Source organism: Chiloscyllium plagiosum, chromosome 10 (genome assembly GCF_004010195.1).
Source record: "Chiloscyllium plagiosum isolate BGI_BamShark_2017 chromosome 10, ASM401019v2, whole genome shotgun sequence".
Classification (NCBI taxonomy): Eukaryota; Metazoa; Chordata; class Chondrichthyes; order Orectolobiformes; family Hemiscylliidae; genus Chiloscyllium; species Chiloscyllium plagiosum.
Genome location: NC_057719.1, coordinates 35,496,242 through 35,512,461, shown reverse-complemented (window position 1 = coordinate 35,512,461; position 16,220 = coordinate 35,496,242). Strand labels below are relative to the sequence as shown.

General features: G+C 39.2%; 1 protein-coding gene across 2 annotated transcripts in view; it reads left to right on the top strand.

Moving 5' to 3' along the window:
* The window catches only part of dync1h1 (dynein, cytoplasmic 1, heavy chain 1), a 107,981-nt gene that overhangs the window by 90,602 nt on the left and 1,159 nt on the right, over nt 1-16,220 (top strand). For both annotated transcript variants that reach the window (XM_043697386.1, XM_043697385.1), the window contains exons 69-77: nt 621-734; nt 3,548-3,718; nt 6,674-6,891; nt 7,098-7,201; nt 9,067-9,278; nt 12,541-12,694; nt 13,366-13,508; nt 15,231-15,399; nt 16,074-16,201. In XM_043697386.1, the coding sequence (XP_043553321.1) occupies nt 621-734; nt 3,548-3,718; nt 6,674-6,891; nt 7,098-7,201; nt 9,067-9,278; nt 12,541-12,694; nt 13,366-13,508; nt 15,231-15,399; nt 16,074-16,201 (1,413 nt within the window). The remainder of the gene's footprint in view (nt 1-620; nt 735-3,547; nt 3,719-6,673; nt 6,892-7,097; nt 7,202-9,066; nt 9,279-12,540; nt 12,695-13,365; nt 13,509-15,230; nt 15,400-16,073; nt 16,202-16,220) is intronic.

The following is a 16,220-nucleotide window of genomic DNA, read 5'->3' as shown; positions in this document are numbered from 1 at the left end:
AACTGTAAATTCTGTTGCTCATAATCAAAATGAAACCGAATGCCCAATCTTGACAATTAGAACTTCAAAAAGTCTACTTCAGCTTCTATTTTATCCTTTTTTTTTCATTCGTGTGCTATGCATTCAACAAGATCGTGCTGATGTTGTACCTCAAGTTCACCTTCCTGCCCTGTCCCATAACCTTTAATTATTTTTACTATTCAAAAGATCTGTCAGCCTATTTCAACATTGTAGTGTTTAATGGCAGTGATTTCTCATCCGTTTACAAAAGATGATCATCTTTTATATCACTGCACACTATTGATTAAGAAAGTGGGTTAGTTAACCTATTTTTAGTATGTTGTAATAACTGCGAGGTATGAAATCAGCCCACTGATAGTCCTGTAGTAATGTCCTTTTGATAGAAACATCAATCAAGGAGTTTGAAATTCGTCTTGATTTTCTTTTCAAAAGAAAGTGGACTGGCAAATGGAGAATGAGCTGATAGTAAATCAAATTTTAGTATTTAATCCTTTAAAAACAATACCATGAATTTTTTAAATTCCAGTGTCACTGTAGGTACCTCTACTTTATAGAGCAAAATAATGTTCAATGTTATAGTGTCTTTTTAATGTTTGCAGGTTCCAGTGAACTTGTTACGAGCTGGGCGTATATTTGTATTTGAGCCACCACCTGGTGTGAAGGCAAATATGCTGAGGACCTTCAGTAGTATACCAGTTTCAAGGATGTGCAAAGTAAGAACAAACTAAGGATTTGATCCCATTATTTTCTTAGAGGTAGCGTACTTTGTATTAAGAGTGTCGAATTTCCCATGCTGGATGGGCAAACGGCTACTTATAAGTCTGTTAATTGGAATACAGATGAATGTATTTTTGAACCTTGCATGGTGAACAGAAGTTGGGACATTTCCATGTCTGGCTTGTTGGGCAGTACCATCATCTTCCTAACTGTCAAAAAAGTATACAGTGCACATTGTTGCAGTTGTTGGAAGTGTCTAATTTCTCCTTTGCAATCCAGTATGAGTGGCACCAAATGGTTGTCACAAGCATGCATTCTGATTCCACCCAGTTCTGTTGTGGTCATTTTCACAGGTAAGGACAACAGTCATTTCTTAGCAGAATTCAGAGGTGTACCTGCATATAATTGTACAGGTACTAATTCACTAACACCATTTAGTGTTGGTTATTTATACCCTAAATCAATCCATGTAGCCTGAGAACGTCATTCTGGAACATTGAGTACCAGCACAATACACCCAATTGCATAACAAATATTTGGAAAGGAACCAAAAAATTCTGGTTGACAGTCTACAATTTATTTTTTCTTTCCTGAGCTAAAATTGCCATGTTTAGTCTACTGTTGATTCTGTATTTCTTCAGGCATTAGACAAAATGTTTAAGTACACAAAGCAGAGGCTGCCACTTGTTCATGCAGGCTGTTTGCAAGAGCAACTCATTTAGTCCCACTTTTCTGTCATTACCCACATTATCCAATTCATTTTTGAAATCCAGTTTGATCTGCCTCCTCTACATTCTCAGGAAGTGCATTCCAATTTTTGCTTGCTGGATAAAGCTTTCCCTCATGATGCTGTTGGTTATTGTGCCAAACACCTTAAATTGGTGGAACCAGTTTGTTCCCATCAAGTCCTCTAATGATTTATTAACAGCATTCAGCATACGCTGCCATCATCAGTGATTAGTCCCAAAATTCTTATTCTTGTACCAAAATGAATTTGCATTTCACTGCATTGCATTTCATCAGCCATTTTTCTACCTATTCCAATGGTCATTGTGTCTTTTGAACATAGAACATAGAAAGGTACAGCACAGAACAGTCCTTTTGGCCCACGATGTTGTGCTGAAGTTTAATCCTAATGTAAAATATAATAACTTAACCTACGCACCCCTTAACTCACTGCTATCCATGTGCATGTCCAGCAGTCACTTAAATGTCCCCAATGACTCTGCTTCCACCACCACAGCTGGCAACGCATTCCATGCATTCCCAACTTTCTGCGTAAAGAACCTACCTCTGACGTCTCCTTTATACCTTCCTCCTAATATCTTCAAACTATGACTCCTCGTACCAGCCAATCTTGCCCTGGGGAAAAGTCTCTGGTTATTGACTCTATCTATTCCACTTGTTATTTTGTACACCTCGATCAGATCTCCTCTCTTCCTCCTTCTCTCCAGAGAGAAAAGTCTGAGCTTATTCAACCTTTCTTCATAAGGCAAGCCCTCCAGTCCAGGCAGCATCCTGGTAAACCTTCTTTGCACCCTCTATCTTTCCTATAGTAATGCGACCAGAACTGGACACTATTCCAAGTGTGGTCTCACCAGGGACTTGTAGAGCTGCAGCAAAACCTCGCAGTTCTTAAACTCGATCCCCCTGTTAATGAAAGTCAAAACACCATATGCTTTCTTAACGACCCTATCCACTTGAGTGGCAACTTTGAGGGATCCATGGACTTGCACACCCAGATCCCTCTGTTTCTCCACACTGCCAAGAATCCTGTCTTTAATCCTATCTGCAGCGTTGGAATTCAACCTTCCAAAATGCATCATTTCGTATTAATCCAGGTTGAACTCCATCTGCCATTTCTCAGCCCAGATCTGCATTCTATGTCACACTGCAGCCTACAGTAGCCCTCGATACTATCGACGACACCTCCAACCTTTGTTACCTGCAATTTTACTAACCCACCCCTCAACCTCCTCATCCATTTTATAAAAACTACAAAGAGCAGAAGCCCAAGAACAGAGCCCTGTGGGACCCCACTCAACACTGACCTCCAGACAGAATGCTTTCCATCGACAGCGATGTTCTGCCTTCTGTCAGCCAGCCAATTCTGAATCCAGATAGCCAAATCTCCTTGCATCCCATACTTCCTGACTTTATGAATGAGCCTACCATGGAGAACCGTATCAAATGCCTTGCTGAAGTCCATATACACCACATCCACTACTCTACCTTCGTCGACCTGTCTTGTCACCTCAAAGAACTCAATAAGATTTGTGAGGCATGACCTGCCCCTCCCAAAGCCATGCTGACTGCCTTTAATCACACTGTGCTTTGCCAAATAGTCATAAATCCTATCCCTCTGAATTCTTTCCAAAACTTTGAAGTTTCACACTATCCTCCATGCAGTTCACAATATATTTGTAACCTGTAAACTTGGCAGTTGTGTTTATTAATATTAGTCAGGAAAAGTTGCAATATGCCTGTTACGTATCACTTCATCAAATATTTTTGAAAGCCTGCATATACCACATCAATCCTTTGTTACCTTATCAAAAAACTCAAATATGATTTTCCCCATTGCTAACTCTGAGCTGATTTTCTTTAATGAATATGCAATGTCCCATATATGTTAATTTTGGCCTGAACCTCAGCAACAAAGTTAAATAGACTGGCTTGTAGATAGCAGATTTGTTTTGTAAATTTAAATTGATACACAAACCAGATTCTTGACCAAGTTAACTGTTAGAGTTTAAATATTGTACAAGCTTACAAATACCAACATTTTTAAGTTCAAATGTCATTCTAGTCACCAAACGAGCGTGCACGCCTGTACTTCCTTCTGGGTTGGTTCCATGCCATTATACAAGAACGTCTGCGATATGCTCCTCTGGGCTGGTCCAAGAAGTATGAGTTTGGTGAATCTGATTTAAGATCTGCTTGTGATACTGTGGACACCTGGTTGGATGATACAGCAAAGGTAATTTTTTGTTGAAAGTATTAAATCTGTTGCAAAGTAAAATAGTTTTGAGATTTGTTAGAATTCTTGCTGTTTTTAAATAAAAACTACTGTAACTAAAAAGTGCACCAAATGAGTTTAACTTTAGGCTAGGGTGAAGTAAAAGTAAGCTTTGAGTAGGAAAGGGGTCATTTGGCTGTTCCACACTGTCAAACAAGATAAAAGTGTAGCCCTTCAAAAATCAAGTTAAGGGAATCATTTCAGGGGCAAACTTTATAATTACTGCATAATTTAAATTAAAGATACTTTTTGGTTGATATTTTACAGTTCAGGCAACTAAGGTATTTCAAATTCGTTACTTTGGGTCATTTGGGAACTCTGGAGAAAGTGAGGACTGCAGATGCTGGAGATCAGAGCTTAAAAATGTGTTGCTGGAAAAGCGCAGCAGGTCAGGCAGCATCAAAAAAACAGGAGAATCGATGTTTCGGGGATAAGCCCTTCAGGAATGAGGAGGGTGTGCCAAGCAGGCTAAGATAAAAGGTAGGGAGGAGGGACTTGGGGGAGGGGCGTTGGGAATACGGTAGGTGGAAGGAGGTTAAGGTGAGGGTGATAGGCTGGACACCTTAACCTCCTTCCACCTATCGTACTCCCAACGCCCCTCCCCCAAGTCCCTCCTCCCTACCTTTTATCTTAGCCTGCTTGGCACACCCTCCTCATTCCTGAAGAAGGGCTTATGCCCGAAATGTCGATTCTCCTGTTCCTTTGATGCTGCCTGACCTGCTGCGCTTTTCCAGCAACACATTTTTAAGCTAGCATTTGGGAACTCTTTCAGCCTCTTAAATTATGGATGTAACCTTCTAAGATTTTCTAGCATTTCCTTGTGAACAATTACTTTCAAAAGCAGGTCCTATGTGGAATATCAGTGTTTGTTTAATACAGACAGCAATTTGTTGAATCATGAAGGGAAAATATTTTATAGCATTTCTACTTGTCTGCATTGACATTTTGTTCATTGCATCTGTATTGCTGTCTCGTATGAAACCACCTGCTTTTAGTTGAAATTTATTTAGTTTTTCAATTCTTTAGTGCAATATAGCTATTAAGTGATCTTCCATTTTACTTTTTAAAAGCTTAGTGATTGTAGTTTAGTTGCCTAGATATGACAAAAGACTATAAATCTAATTATTTTAGTGCTTTCACAGACAAGTTAATGTCTTGTGAAATTGTAAGAGGGATTATAAAGCTGATTAATGGTCATGGACTCTCAAACCCAGCAAAAAAAAATGTTGCTTTCCTGTTTTCATGCATAAATTTGCATTGCTTTCAGCAAAGAAATTTAGTCACTAAGGCAATTTGGGTGATAATTTGTATAATCATGAAATTGAGTGAATGTAAATAAAAATAGGGGTTACTTTACAATTTTCTGGATTAATGTATTGAAGAATCCATTGGAGTGCAAGCCATGTAAGACTGGATATTGGGCACTGGGAAAGGATAGTTGGCATTCTAACTGTGAAAGCCCTTAGGGAAGAGTAACTATAATATGATGGAATTTTTCATAAGGTGAACAGTGACATAGTTGATTCTGGTCCAAAATCTAAATAAAGAAAACTGCAGTCGTATGATGCAGAAACTGGCTATAATAAGTTGAGGAAAGTTACTTAAATGAATGACAGTGGGTAGGCAATGGCAGATGTAAAAAGTGCCTAAAATAACTGCAGCAATTGTTCATTCTTGTCCGGGATAAAATAAAGTGAGAAAGGTGGCATGATCATGGCTAACAATGAAAATTAAGAATAGTGTTAGATCCAAGGAAGGGGCATGCAAATTGGCTTAAAAAAAGCAGTGGACATGGCGATTGACAGCAGTTTAGATTTCAAAGGAAGAGAAAGTGCTTTAAGAGGTTGAAAACAGAATGGGAGCAAGCTTGCGGGAACTATGCAAACTGATTGTGAAAACTTCTATAAGTATGTGAAGAGGAAGAAGTGAAGGCAAATGTAGGTCCCTTACAGTCAGAAGCAGGAGTAGTAATGGGGAACAAAGATGGCCGAGCAGTTAAATATACATTTTGATTCTGTCTTCAATATGGTTCACTTTATCCTCTAACCTCTCCTGATGGCAAGATATTTGTGCTAATTTATGCTCCCTGAACTTAGTGATGACAGTTTAAGAATATGGAGTAGGCCATTTAGTACTGAGATGAAGAGTGTGGTGAACCTGTGAAATTCTCTGCCACAGAAATGGTTGAGGCCAGAAACTGAAAGTTTTTCCAGGGGCATTAAGATGTAGTTCTTAGGACTAAAGGGGTGAAGGAATATAGGAAGAAAATGAGAGTGGGTACTGAGTTGGATGATCGACCATGATCATATTGAATGGTGGAACAGCTACAAAGGGCTGAATGGCCTACTGTCTACTGTGTTTTACTCAATATGATCATGGCTGAGCTTAGTTTTCAACTCCACTTTCTTTTTAATTCAGCTTTAAATATTTTCAGTGATGAGTGCATCTATAACCCACTGAGGTAAAGAAGTGACGGTGAAGCAATTTCTTCCAGTCCTAAATGATTGTCCACTAATTCCTACCCTGAAGTTTATTCCTTCTAAATTCCCAACTGTGGAAACAGCACCTCAGTGTCTACTGTGCCAAGCCCCTTTATATTCATGATTATTTCAGTGAGACTCTTATTTTTCTAAATTCTAGAGTAAACACCCAATTTATTAAAAACTTCTCATGCTAGAGCAACCTGTTCAGTGTAGGGACCAATCTGAATTTTCACTGAACATTTATAATCACTTGTAATAGTTGTACGCAAATATCAGAAACTATTGTATTGCCTACATGTTGTACAATATTTGCCACTTTTTTAGGACAGATAAGGGCTTGGGATGCAAATAACCGAGTGTGAAATAATGAATTTACAAATCACAAATATTCTCAACTTCAGTAACTTAATATAGACTGACTTCTTTTCTTCAGGGGCGCCAGAATATTTCACCTGATAAAATTCCTTGGGCAGCTTTGAAAACCCTGATGGCACAGTCCATATATGGTGGGCGTATTGATAACGAATTTGATCAGCGGTTGTTGAACTCCTTCTTGGAGCGTCTTTTTACGACTGCTAGCTTTGACAGCGAATTTAAGTTGGCATGTAAGGTTGATGGACATAAGGATATTCTAATGCCAGATGGCATCAGGTAAAAAAATCTTTCAACGTAATCATTGCTTCAATTTTTTTGAAAAATTGTATTTCATGTTTAAAGAATGCTGACCTGAGAGAAAACGAAATTGATACTTTTAAAATAGTAACTGCTCAAAACGCAGTTTGTTAATGGAATCATCTTTTGACAAAAGTGCTCCCCTTAACATTAATTAGCCAATGGTTTTTTTTTATAAACTGCAGACGAGAGGAGTTCATCCAGTGGGTTGAGCTGCTTCCCGACGCTCAGACACCATCTTGGCTAGGTTTACCGAACAATGCTGAAAAAGTGCTTCTAACTACTCAGGGTAACTATTAAAATTTCCAAATACTGAACTTTTCTCATCTTTCTAAATAATTAAATTCATAGTACTATCACCTGAAATTATAGGTAATACACTAAACATTTTAAGTGTATACACTAATATGGATTTAAACAAATGTTGCAAGTTGTAATTTCCCATGTGATGCACTCAAACGAGATTTTATTTTCCTTGTTTAGTGCCATCACTTTGCTAACTGTTCTGTTGCATTTTATTTGATTAAGGTATTCTCCCAGAAGTTTTATTTTAGATGTTTCCTCCTTTGCTGGGAACAGAGAGAAAGAAAACATTCTATACCATTTTTGTTCCCATTATAGGTTCTTCCCTTCACCCCTCCTCCCCAAAACACTACAATGTTCTGAAAATAAACATCTGGTCATTTGAACATTCCAAGTTTTCATTGCTTAACTAATCCGGTTTATTGCATTATATAATTCTTCAGAACCATTAAGAGAAGAGTGTAGCCTTGGAGGAAAGGAATTTTCTTATTTTTATTTATAACTCCTTAATAGATGTTCGGCTTTACCACATTATATATTCCTTACTTATCTCTTCAGTGATTCGGTATAGCAGACCACACGAACAATTTATTATAAAAATTAATTTTGGTGTAATGTTGCATAAGTTAAATTGTTTTTAATGTTTAAAAGATTAGATTAGATTACTTGCAGTGTGAAAACAGGCCCTTCGGCCCAACAAGTCCACACCGACCCTCCGAAGAGCAACGCACCCAGACCCATTCCCCTACATTTACCCCTTCACCTAACACTACGGGCAATTTAGAATGGCCAATTCATCTCACCTGCACATTTTTGGACTGTGGGAGGAAACCGGAGCACCCGGGCAAAACCAACGCAGACACTGGGAGAACGTGCAAACTCCCCACACAGTTGCCTGAGGCAGGAATTGAACCCGGGGCTCTGGCGCTGAGAGGCAGCAGTGCTAACCACTGTACCACCATGTCGCACCATACTTATTTTAGATAAGTACATGAGTATGAAATACTTGGAGGGATATGGGCCAAGCACAGGCAGGTGGGACTAGTTTAGTTTGGGATTATGGCATGGACTAGTTGGATCAAAGGGTCTGTTTCTGTGCTGTATAACTGCGTATTTGTACATGCATCCACCACCCTCTTTGGAGGTTCATTCCACACAAACCATTCTGTTTTTAAAAAATGTGCCTCTTTTTCTTTTCAGTCTTTCCTCTCACCTTAAATGTTTCTGGTATGAAAATATCCCACCCAAGGGCAAAGTCACCTGCCATTCACCTTATCTATATGATTTTATAAGCCTCCATCAGTTCACCCCTTAAACAGCTATGCTCCAGTGAATTATTTCTGACCCCTCTCCAGCCTAATAATATCCTTCCTATAATTGGATTGCCATAACGTTTGGACAGATGTCTCAGCAGGTGCTGTCGTTTCACTGTTGATCACAAAACAAATGATCACATCATCTATGAAAGACTGGGCAGTTTCTGAATCTCCTTTGTCAAATTTGCGGGTATGCTTGGCAAAATCGTACTTTCGTTGGTTGCGAAATTTTCCTATGTATTGTTTAGCAACATAATTAATTAACACAAAGTTCATTGTTCAATAGATGTATTTTCAACCATTTGTCTGATTTGTCAGCAACCTGAGTTTACACAGTTCTACTTTTAATAGACGCTATGAATTTTATTATTGAACTAGGTTCTGAGTACCTTTTTTTTATTGTACTTGTCCAGTTGTCCTTTTTTGAAAAGGCTTTTTTACTTCAAATTGATTTTTTTTTTAACTACCAGTCTTTGGTTTAAATTACTGTCTTTAGTTAGACAGTCTTTGATCCCTTGACCATTATCTGGTTCAGGCACTGATATGCTCAGCAAAATGCTGAAAATGCAGATGCTGGAGGATGAGGATGATCTAGCTTATGCAGAGACAGAGAAGAAGCAGCGGACTGGTTCTACTTCAGACGGACGGCCAATTTGGATGCGAACGCTTCATACCACAGCATGCAATTGGCTCCAACTTATTCCTAAGTCACTCAACCATCTTAAACGCACTGTCGACAATATTAAGGTAAGAGATGTGAAATATTCTATTTTGAGCCTTGCCTTTCAGGTTGTCATCCTAGTAACAAAACCTAGTAACAAAACTGATCAAAGCAGTTACATCAGATGACTGTTATATTTTTAACCGTCCTTCTCAATTTCTTTGAATATGAATAGGATCATGAATAAGGCATTTGTACCTGCCTGTGCTATTAACTAAGATAATGGCTGATCTGATTGTGTCCACTTTTACTACCTTCACTACTTAAACCATTGACTCCTTTTGTTGGTAAAAATTGATCATGACCTTTAATTGTATTCATTGACCTAGTCTCTCCTGTTCGGGGAGGGATTGGGGACTATAGAGTCATACAGATGCACAGCATGGAAATAGACCCTTCGGTCCAACCTGTCCATGCCGACCAGATATCCCAACCCAATCTAGTCCCACCTGCCAGTACCCGGCCCATATCCCTCCAAACCCTTCCTATTCATATACCCATCCAAATGCCTCTTAAATGTTGCAATTGTACCAGCCTCCAGCACATCCTCTGGCAACTCATTCCATACACGTACCACCCTCTGCGTGAAAAAGTTGCCCCTTGGGTGTCTCTCATATCTTCCCCTCTCACCCTAAACCTATGCCCTCTCGTTCTGGACTCCCCGATCCCAGGGAAAAGACTTTGTCTATTTATCCTATCCATGCCCCTCATAATTTTGTAAACCTCTATAAGGTCACCCCTCAGCCTCCAACGCTCCAGGGAAAACAGCCCCAGCCTGTTCAGTCTCTCCCTATAGCTCAAATCCTCCAACCCTGGCAACATCCTTGTAAATCTCTTCTGAACCCTTTCAAGTTTAACAACATCATCCTTCCAATAGGAAGGAGGCCAGAATTGTATGTGATATTCCAACAGTGGCCTAACCAATGTCCTGTACAGCCGCAACATGACCTCCCAACTCTTGTACTCAATACTCTGACCGCCCTTCTTAAACAGCGGCATCATGTTTGCCAACCTCCAGTCTTCCGGCACCTCACCTGTGACTATCGATGATACAAATATCTCAGTAAGAGGCCCAGCAATCACTTCTCTAGCTTCCCAGAGAGTTCTTGGGTACACCTGATCAGGTATACATCCCCTGATCAGGGGATTTATCCACCTTTTAAACATTTCAAGACATCCAGCACTTCCTTCTCTGTAATCTGGACATTTTGCAAGATGTCACTATCTATTTCCCTACAGTCTATATCTTCCATATCCTTTTCCACAGTAAATACTGATGCAAAATATTCATTTAGTATCTCCCCCATCTCCTTCATCTCCACACACAGGCCGCCTTGCTGATCTTTGAGCGGCCCTATTCTCTCTGTAGTTACCCTTTTGTCCTTAATATATTTGTAAAAACCCTTTTGATTCTCCTTCATTCTATTTGCCAACGCCATCTCCTGTCCCCTTTTTGCCCTCCTGATTTCCCTCTAAGTATGCTCCTACTTCCTTTATACTCTTCTAAGGATTCACTCAATCTATCCTGTCTATACCTGACATATGCTTCCTTTTTCTTAACCAAACCCTCAATTTCTTTAGTCATCCAGCATTCCCTATACCTACCAGCCTTTCCTTTCACCCTGACAGGAAGATACTTTCTCTGGATTCTTGTTATCTCATTTCTGAAGACTTCCCATTTTCCAACCGTCCCTTTACCTGCGAATGTCTGCCTCCAATCAGCTTTCGAATGTTCTTGCCTAATACCGTCAAAATTGGCCTTTCTCCAATTTAGAACCTCAATTTTTAGATCTGGTCTATCCTTTTCCATCACTATTTTAAAACGAATAGAATTATGGTCGCTGGCCCCAAAGTGCTCCCCCACTGACACCTCAGTCACCTGCCCTGCCTTATTTCCCAAGAGAAGGTCAGGTTTTGCACCTTTTCTAGTCGGTACATCCACATACTGAATCAGAAAATTGTCTTGTACGCACTTAAGAAATTCCTCTCCATCTAAACCTTTAACACTATGGCAGTCCCAGTCGATATTTGGAAAGTTAAAATCCCCTATCTTAACTACCGTATTATTCTGAGATAGCTGTTTCTCAATTTCCCTCTGACTATTAGGGGGTCTATAATACAATCCCAATAAAGTGATCATCCCTTTCTTATTTCTCAATTCCACCCAAATAACTTCCCTGGATGTATTAGCGGGAATATCCTCCCTCAGCACAGCTGTAATGCTATCCCTTATCAAAAATGCCACTCCACCTCCTCTTTTGCCTCCCTTTCTATCCTTCCTGTAGCATTTGTATCCTGGAACATTCAGCTGCCAGTCCTGCCCATCCCGGAGCCATGTTTCTTTAATTGCTATGATATCCCAGTCCCATGTTCCTAACCATGCTCTGAGTTCATCTGCCTTCCCTGTTAGGCCCCTTGCATTGAAATATATGCAGTTTAATTTAGTAGTCCTACCTTGTCCCTACCTGCCCTGACTGTTTGATTCACTTCTGTTCTCAACTGTACCCGTCCCAGATTGATCTCTTTCCTCACTATCTCCCTGGGTTCTGCCCCCCCCACCTTACTAGTTTAAAGCCTCCCAGCAGTTCTAGCAAATTTCCCTGCCAGTATTTAACTAAATTGGTAACCAAATTAGGAGGAAATGCTGGAAATGAAGCATAGTCATAGAAGTGTATAGCATGGAAACAGACGCTTCGGTCCAACGTGTCAGTGTGGCCTGATATCTTAAATGCTGTCCCATTTGTCAGCATTTGGCCCATCTATCCCTCTAAACCCTTGCTATTCATATCCATCCACATGCCTTTTAATTGTACCAGTCTCCACTACTTCCTCTGGCCGCTCATTCCATACACTCCCCATCCTCTGCATGGAAAAAGTTGCCCCTTAGGTCCCTTTTAAATCGCTCCTCTTTCACCATTAATCTATGCCCTCTAGTTTTGGGCCCTCCCACCCTGGGGAAAACACCTTTTACCCTGTCCATGCCCCTTATGATTTTATAAACCTCTATCAGGTCACACCTCAGCCTCTGACACGAGGGGAAATTAGCCCCAGCCTATTCAGCCTCTCACTTTAGCTCATCCTTCAATCCTGGCAACATACTTGTAAATCTTTTCTGAACCCTTTCAAGTTTCACATCCTTCCTATACCTGGGAGACCAGCATTGCAAAAAATTCAAAGCTTTAAGGCATTTAACCCAGGAATGAAGAAAAACAAAATACAAAACATAATGAAACTAGCTGTAAATCATTACAAATTGAAGAACCGTTATAAAAATGTTTGTCTTTTTAGGATCCGTTGTTTAGATTCTTTGAAAGAGAGGTTAAGAGTGGTGCAAAATTATTGCAAGATATTCGCCAAGATCTAGCTGATGTAGTCCAAGTATGTGAAGGAAAAAAGAAACAGACCAACTATCTACGAACACTGATCAGTGAGATGGTAAAAGGTAAGAGTGTTCAACAATTTGAAATATTGTAGAAACAGCATATAAAATTGTGTAATCTTTGGAACAGTGGTATGAAATTCGATAAAAATAATTCAAACCTTGTGTCGTGGACATGCTGCAGAGTTACTTGAATAGTTGATCATAAATAATGTGCAAACATTTGGCCATTTCCAACGATTTCAAAGAGCTTTAGACTGAAGAGCCAGTCAAGATTTGATGGAGTGTTACATGTATCTTTCAGACTAAATGTTAAACAAAAGCCCCATCTACGCCTAAGTAAGCGTAAAAGATCCCATGCCTTATTTGGAAAGATGAACATGGGAGTTGTTATCCTCTCATTCCTGAAAAAGGGCTTATGCCCGAAACGTCGATTCTCCTGTTCCCTGGATGCTGCCTGAACTGCTGCGCTTTTCCAGCAACACATTTTCAGCTCTGATCTCCAGCATCTGCAGACCTCACTTTATCCTCTCATTGTAGCCAATCCTAATCCTTCAATCAGCATGACTAGATTATCCAGTCATTATGAAACCTTGCACTGTGCATTTTGGCTGCTGCATTAACTAGCATCCAAAATACTTCAACAGCTTTGGGAATGCCCTGAATACTAAACAAATGCACGTCTGATTGTGTATTTAAAGATTACAGTTCATCTTGTTTTCCTCCTCTCAAAGGCATCTTGCCTCGTAGCTGGGTCCGCTATACAATTCCTGCAGATGTGACGGTTATTCAGTGGGTATCTGACTTCAGTGAACGTATAAAGCAACTGCAACAGATATCTCAGGCAGCATCCACTGGTGGAGCTAAGGAACTCAAGGTGTGTGTGTGTGTATATGTATGTATATCACTTAATATTGTCAAACTGTTAATGCAACCATTTTTCTTTTAGTATGTCGAAGATATACAGATTTGGGATTTGTCAACCTCATTGTGAATTGATGTGGTCGGCTATGTATGAATTGGCCTCTTGTTATAAAACCTGAATTAAGTTTTAATGTTGCTGTGTTTTTGTGAATTGTGAATCTCAACTTTTTGCATCTGTATGCTGCTAACGATTTTGTCATAAAACCTGATCTCCCCATGGTAAAAAGAATTCCCCTCATTTTCCAATGTGTACTTTTGTTAACATGCATTTTAATACATGAATGTAAATCTTAAGGACATGAAAAATTGCAGTTGTTCAAGTGAAAATGTTTTATTGCTAAATTGTAACCAAAAAATTGATCTTGGTCATTATTGAGAAGCCAGTGGTTGCATTTCATTATCAAGCATGCCAATGTTTTTGAGTTCCACCTAGAAGACACTTGCATCCCACCAGTGGGACATGTACTGTTTTCAGAAATACTGACATCGAGCATTGTCAAAATGTAAACACAAATTGCATAGATTAGCTGGTATTACTAAAGGTAATTTGCAGCAATATTTTTATACTTGAGTTTGTAGCCAGAAGTTGCTAACTAAATGTCTTTAATATCTTATTTTAAAAGTCAGCTACAGTTAGCTTAAGACAAAATTTGTAATTACATTCCAGTAATGAAACCATACAAAACCATTTTGATCATTTGCAAGTCATCTTTGTTTTTTTATATATAGTGTTATGCTGTCCATGATCTCTGCTTTCGGTGGATCATTGACTTGATATTTGCAAATTCCACTGACTTTTATCAGTATAAAATAGTTACCCATCTTACAAATTACTTTTTTTAAACTGGTAGATGGTTTACTGTAGAATGGTGTACTGACAAGTTAGTTCTGAATGAATTAAAATTTTGTTTTTTTTTAGCTTTCTAACTTGGAATCAGAAGGACAAGTTTGGTGAATTAAGAAATAATGGCTGAGAAACTCACCAAGTCTGACAGCCTCTGTGGAGAAAGAAAAACAATTCCTGTTTAAGTCCAATGGGTCATCTTCAGAAGTCAGTGCAGTATGCTGAAGAAAATTTATGTTGGATTTGTAATGTTCTATAGAGACACACACACAAACTGCAGGTGGTGGAATCTAAAGTAGGTAAACAGGAGGTTGGAAGAACACAGTAAGCCGGGCAGCATCAGGAGGTGGAGATGTCAACATTGCAGGTATAACCCTTCTTCAGAACTGCAGTCCTGAAGATGGATTCTACCCGTAATGTTGACTTCTCCACCTAATGCTGCCTGGCTTAGTGTTCTTCCAACCTCCTGTTTGCCTACTTTAGATTCCACCACCTGCAGTTTGTGTGTGTCTCTATAGAACATTACAAATCCAACATAAATTTTCTTCAGCATACTGCACTGACTTCTGAAGATGACCTATTGGACTTGAACAGGAATTGTTTTTCCTGTTTGTCTACTTGTAATGTTCTCTGACCATTGATGTTGCCAGGCCTGCTGGCATCCGCAGTATTTTACTTTTATTTGGTGAGGTAAGACTTTACTACACACCCACTGGAATGAACTAGTCTTTTCCAACAAACAATTGAGCTCGTAACTGAAGAATATAGACCAGTGTTTTGTTATGCTGAACAAAATATTTTCCCATATCTCAATTTTTTTATTGGTTGCAGAATATCCACGTTTGCTTGGGTGGCTTGTATGTGCCAGAGGCTTATATCACAGCAACAAGACAATACGTGGCTCAGGCAAACAGTTGGTCATTGGAAGAACTTCGACTCGAAGTCACTGTCACAAATAACCAGAATGCTGTATTGGATGCTTGCAGTTTTGGTATAACCGGTTAGTGCAAGTCATTTTCAGCAATGATTAATATATAAAACAAGTTATATCTAATGTTTCAAAATAGACACAATTGGGTCACAAATCTGAATTCTGTTTCTTAAACGTGTACACCAGTTCAATTTGGAATTTCTTTTTAGGATGTAATTCCGCTCCTCTGCCTCAGCCTGAGAGGGTTTACTAGTGTAGTCCTGAATTTAAATTCATTTCATGTTGAAGACAGGTAGCAGTTTAAAATCATTTAGTTTTAGTAATATTAATAGCTTTGATTCAGTAACTGGCTTTGGATTGTCCAGCTGATACTATGTCTCCGTCTCATTGCAATTGCTGTCCACTTGGAGCAACAACAACATGGAGCGAAGGGGACTATTGTATTAAAAGTTATTAATCTTATGCAAGTTACACAATCTGCAAAAAAAGTACTTACGCAAAACTGCAATCTGTACTTGTATGGCTAGTAGATAATATTTGACTGGCTTCATACATTGCATATTATGTGCAAGTAGTGTACAATAAATAAAACCTTTGAATTGAAGGTTAATATGGTAATCTGAGGCTCCACGCACTTCTGCACCTATCTGTATATCAAAGGCAAATTACACTAGCAATGCAATGGCAGCCTTGTTAAAAAGATAGATCCAAACAAAAGCTAACATCGCCTTTCCTTTGTCTAGGCCTTACACTTCAGGGTGCCACTTGTCATAACAACAAGCTGTCTTTGTCCAATTCAATATCCACTGAACTGCCTCTGACGCAACTTCGGTGGGTTAAGGAGACCAATGCAGAAAGGAAAGCTAATGTGGTGAGTAAATTACACATTT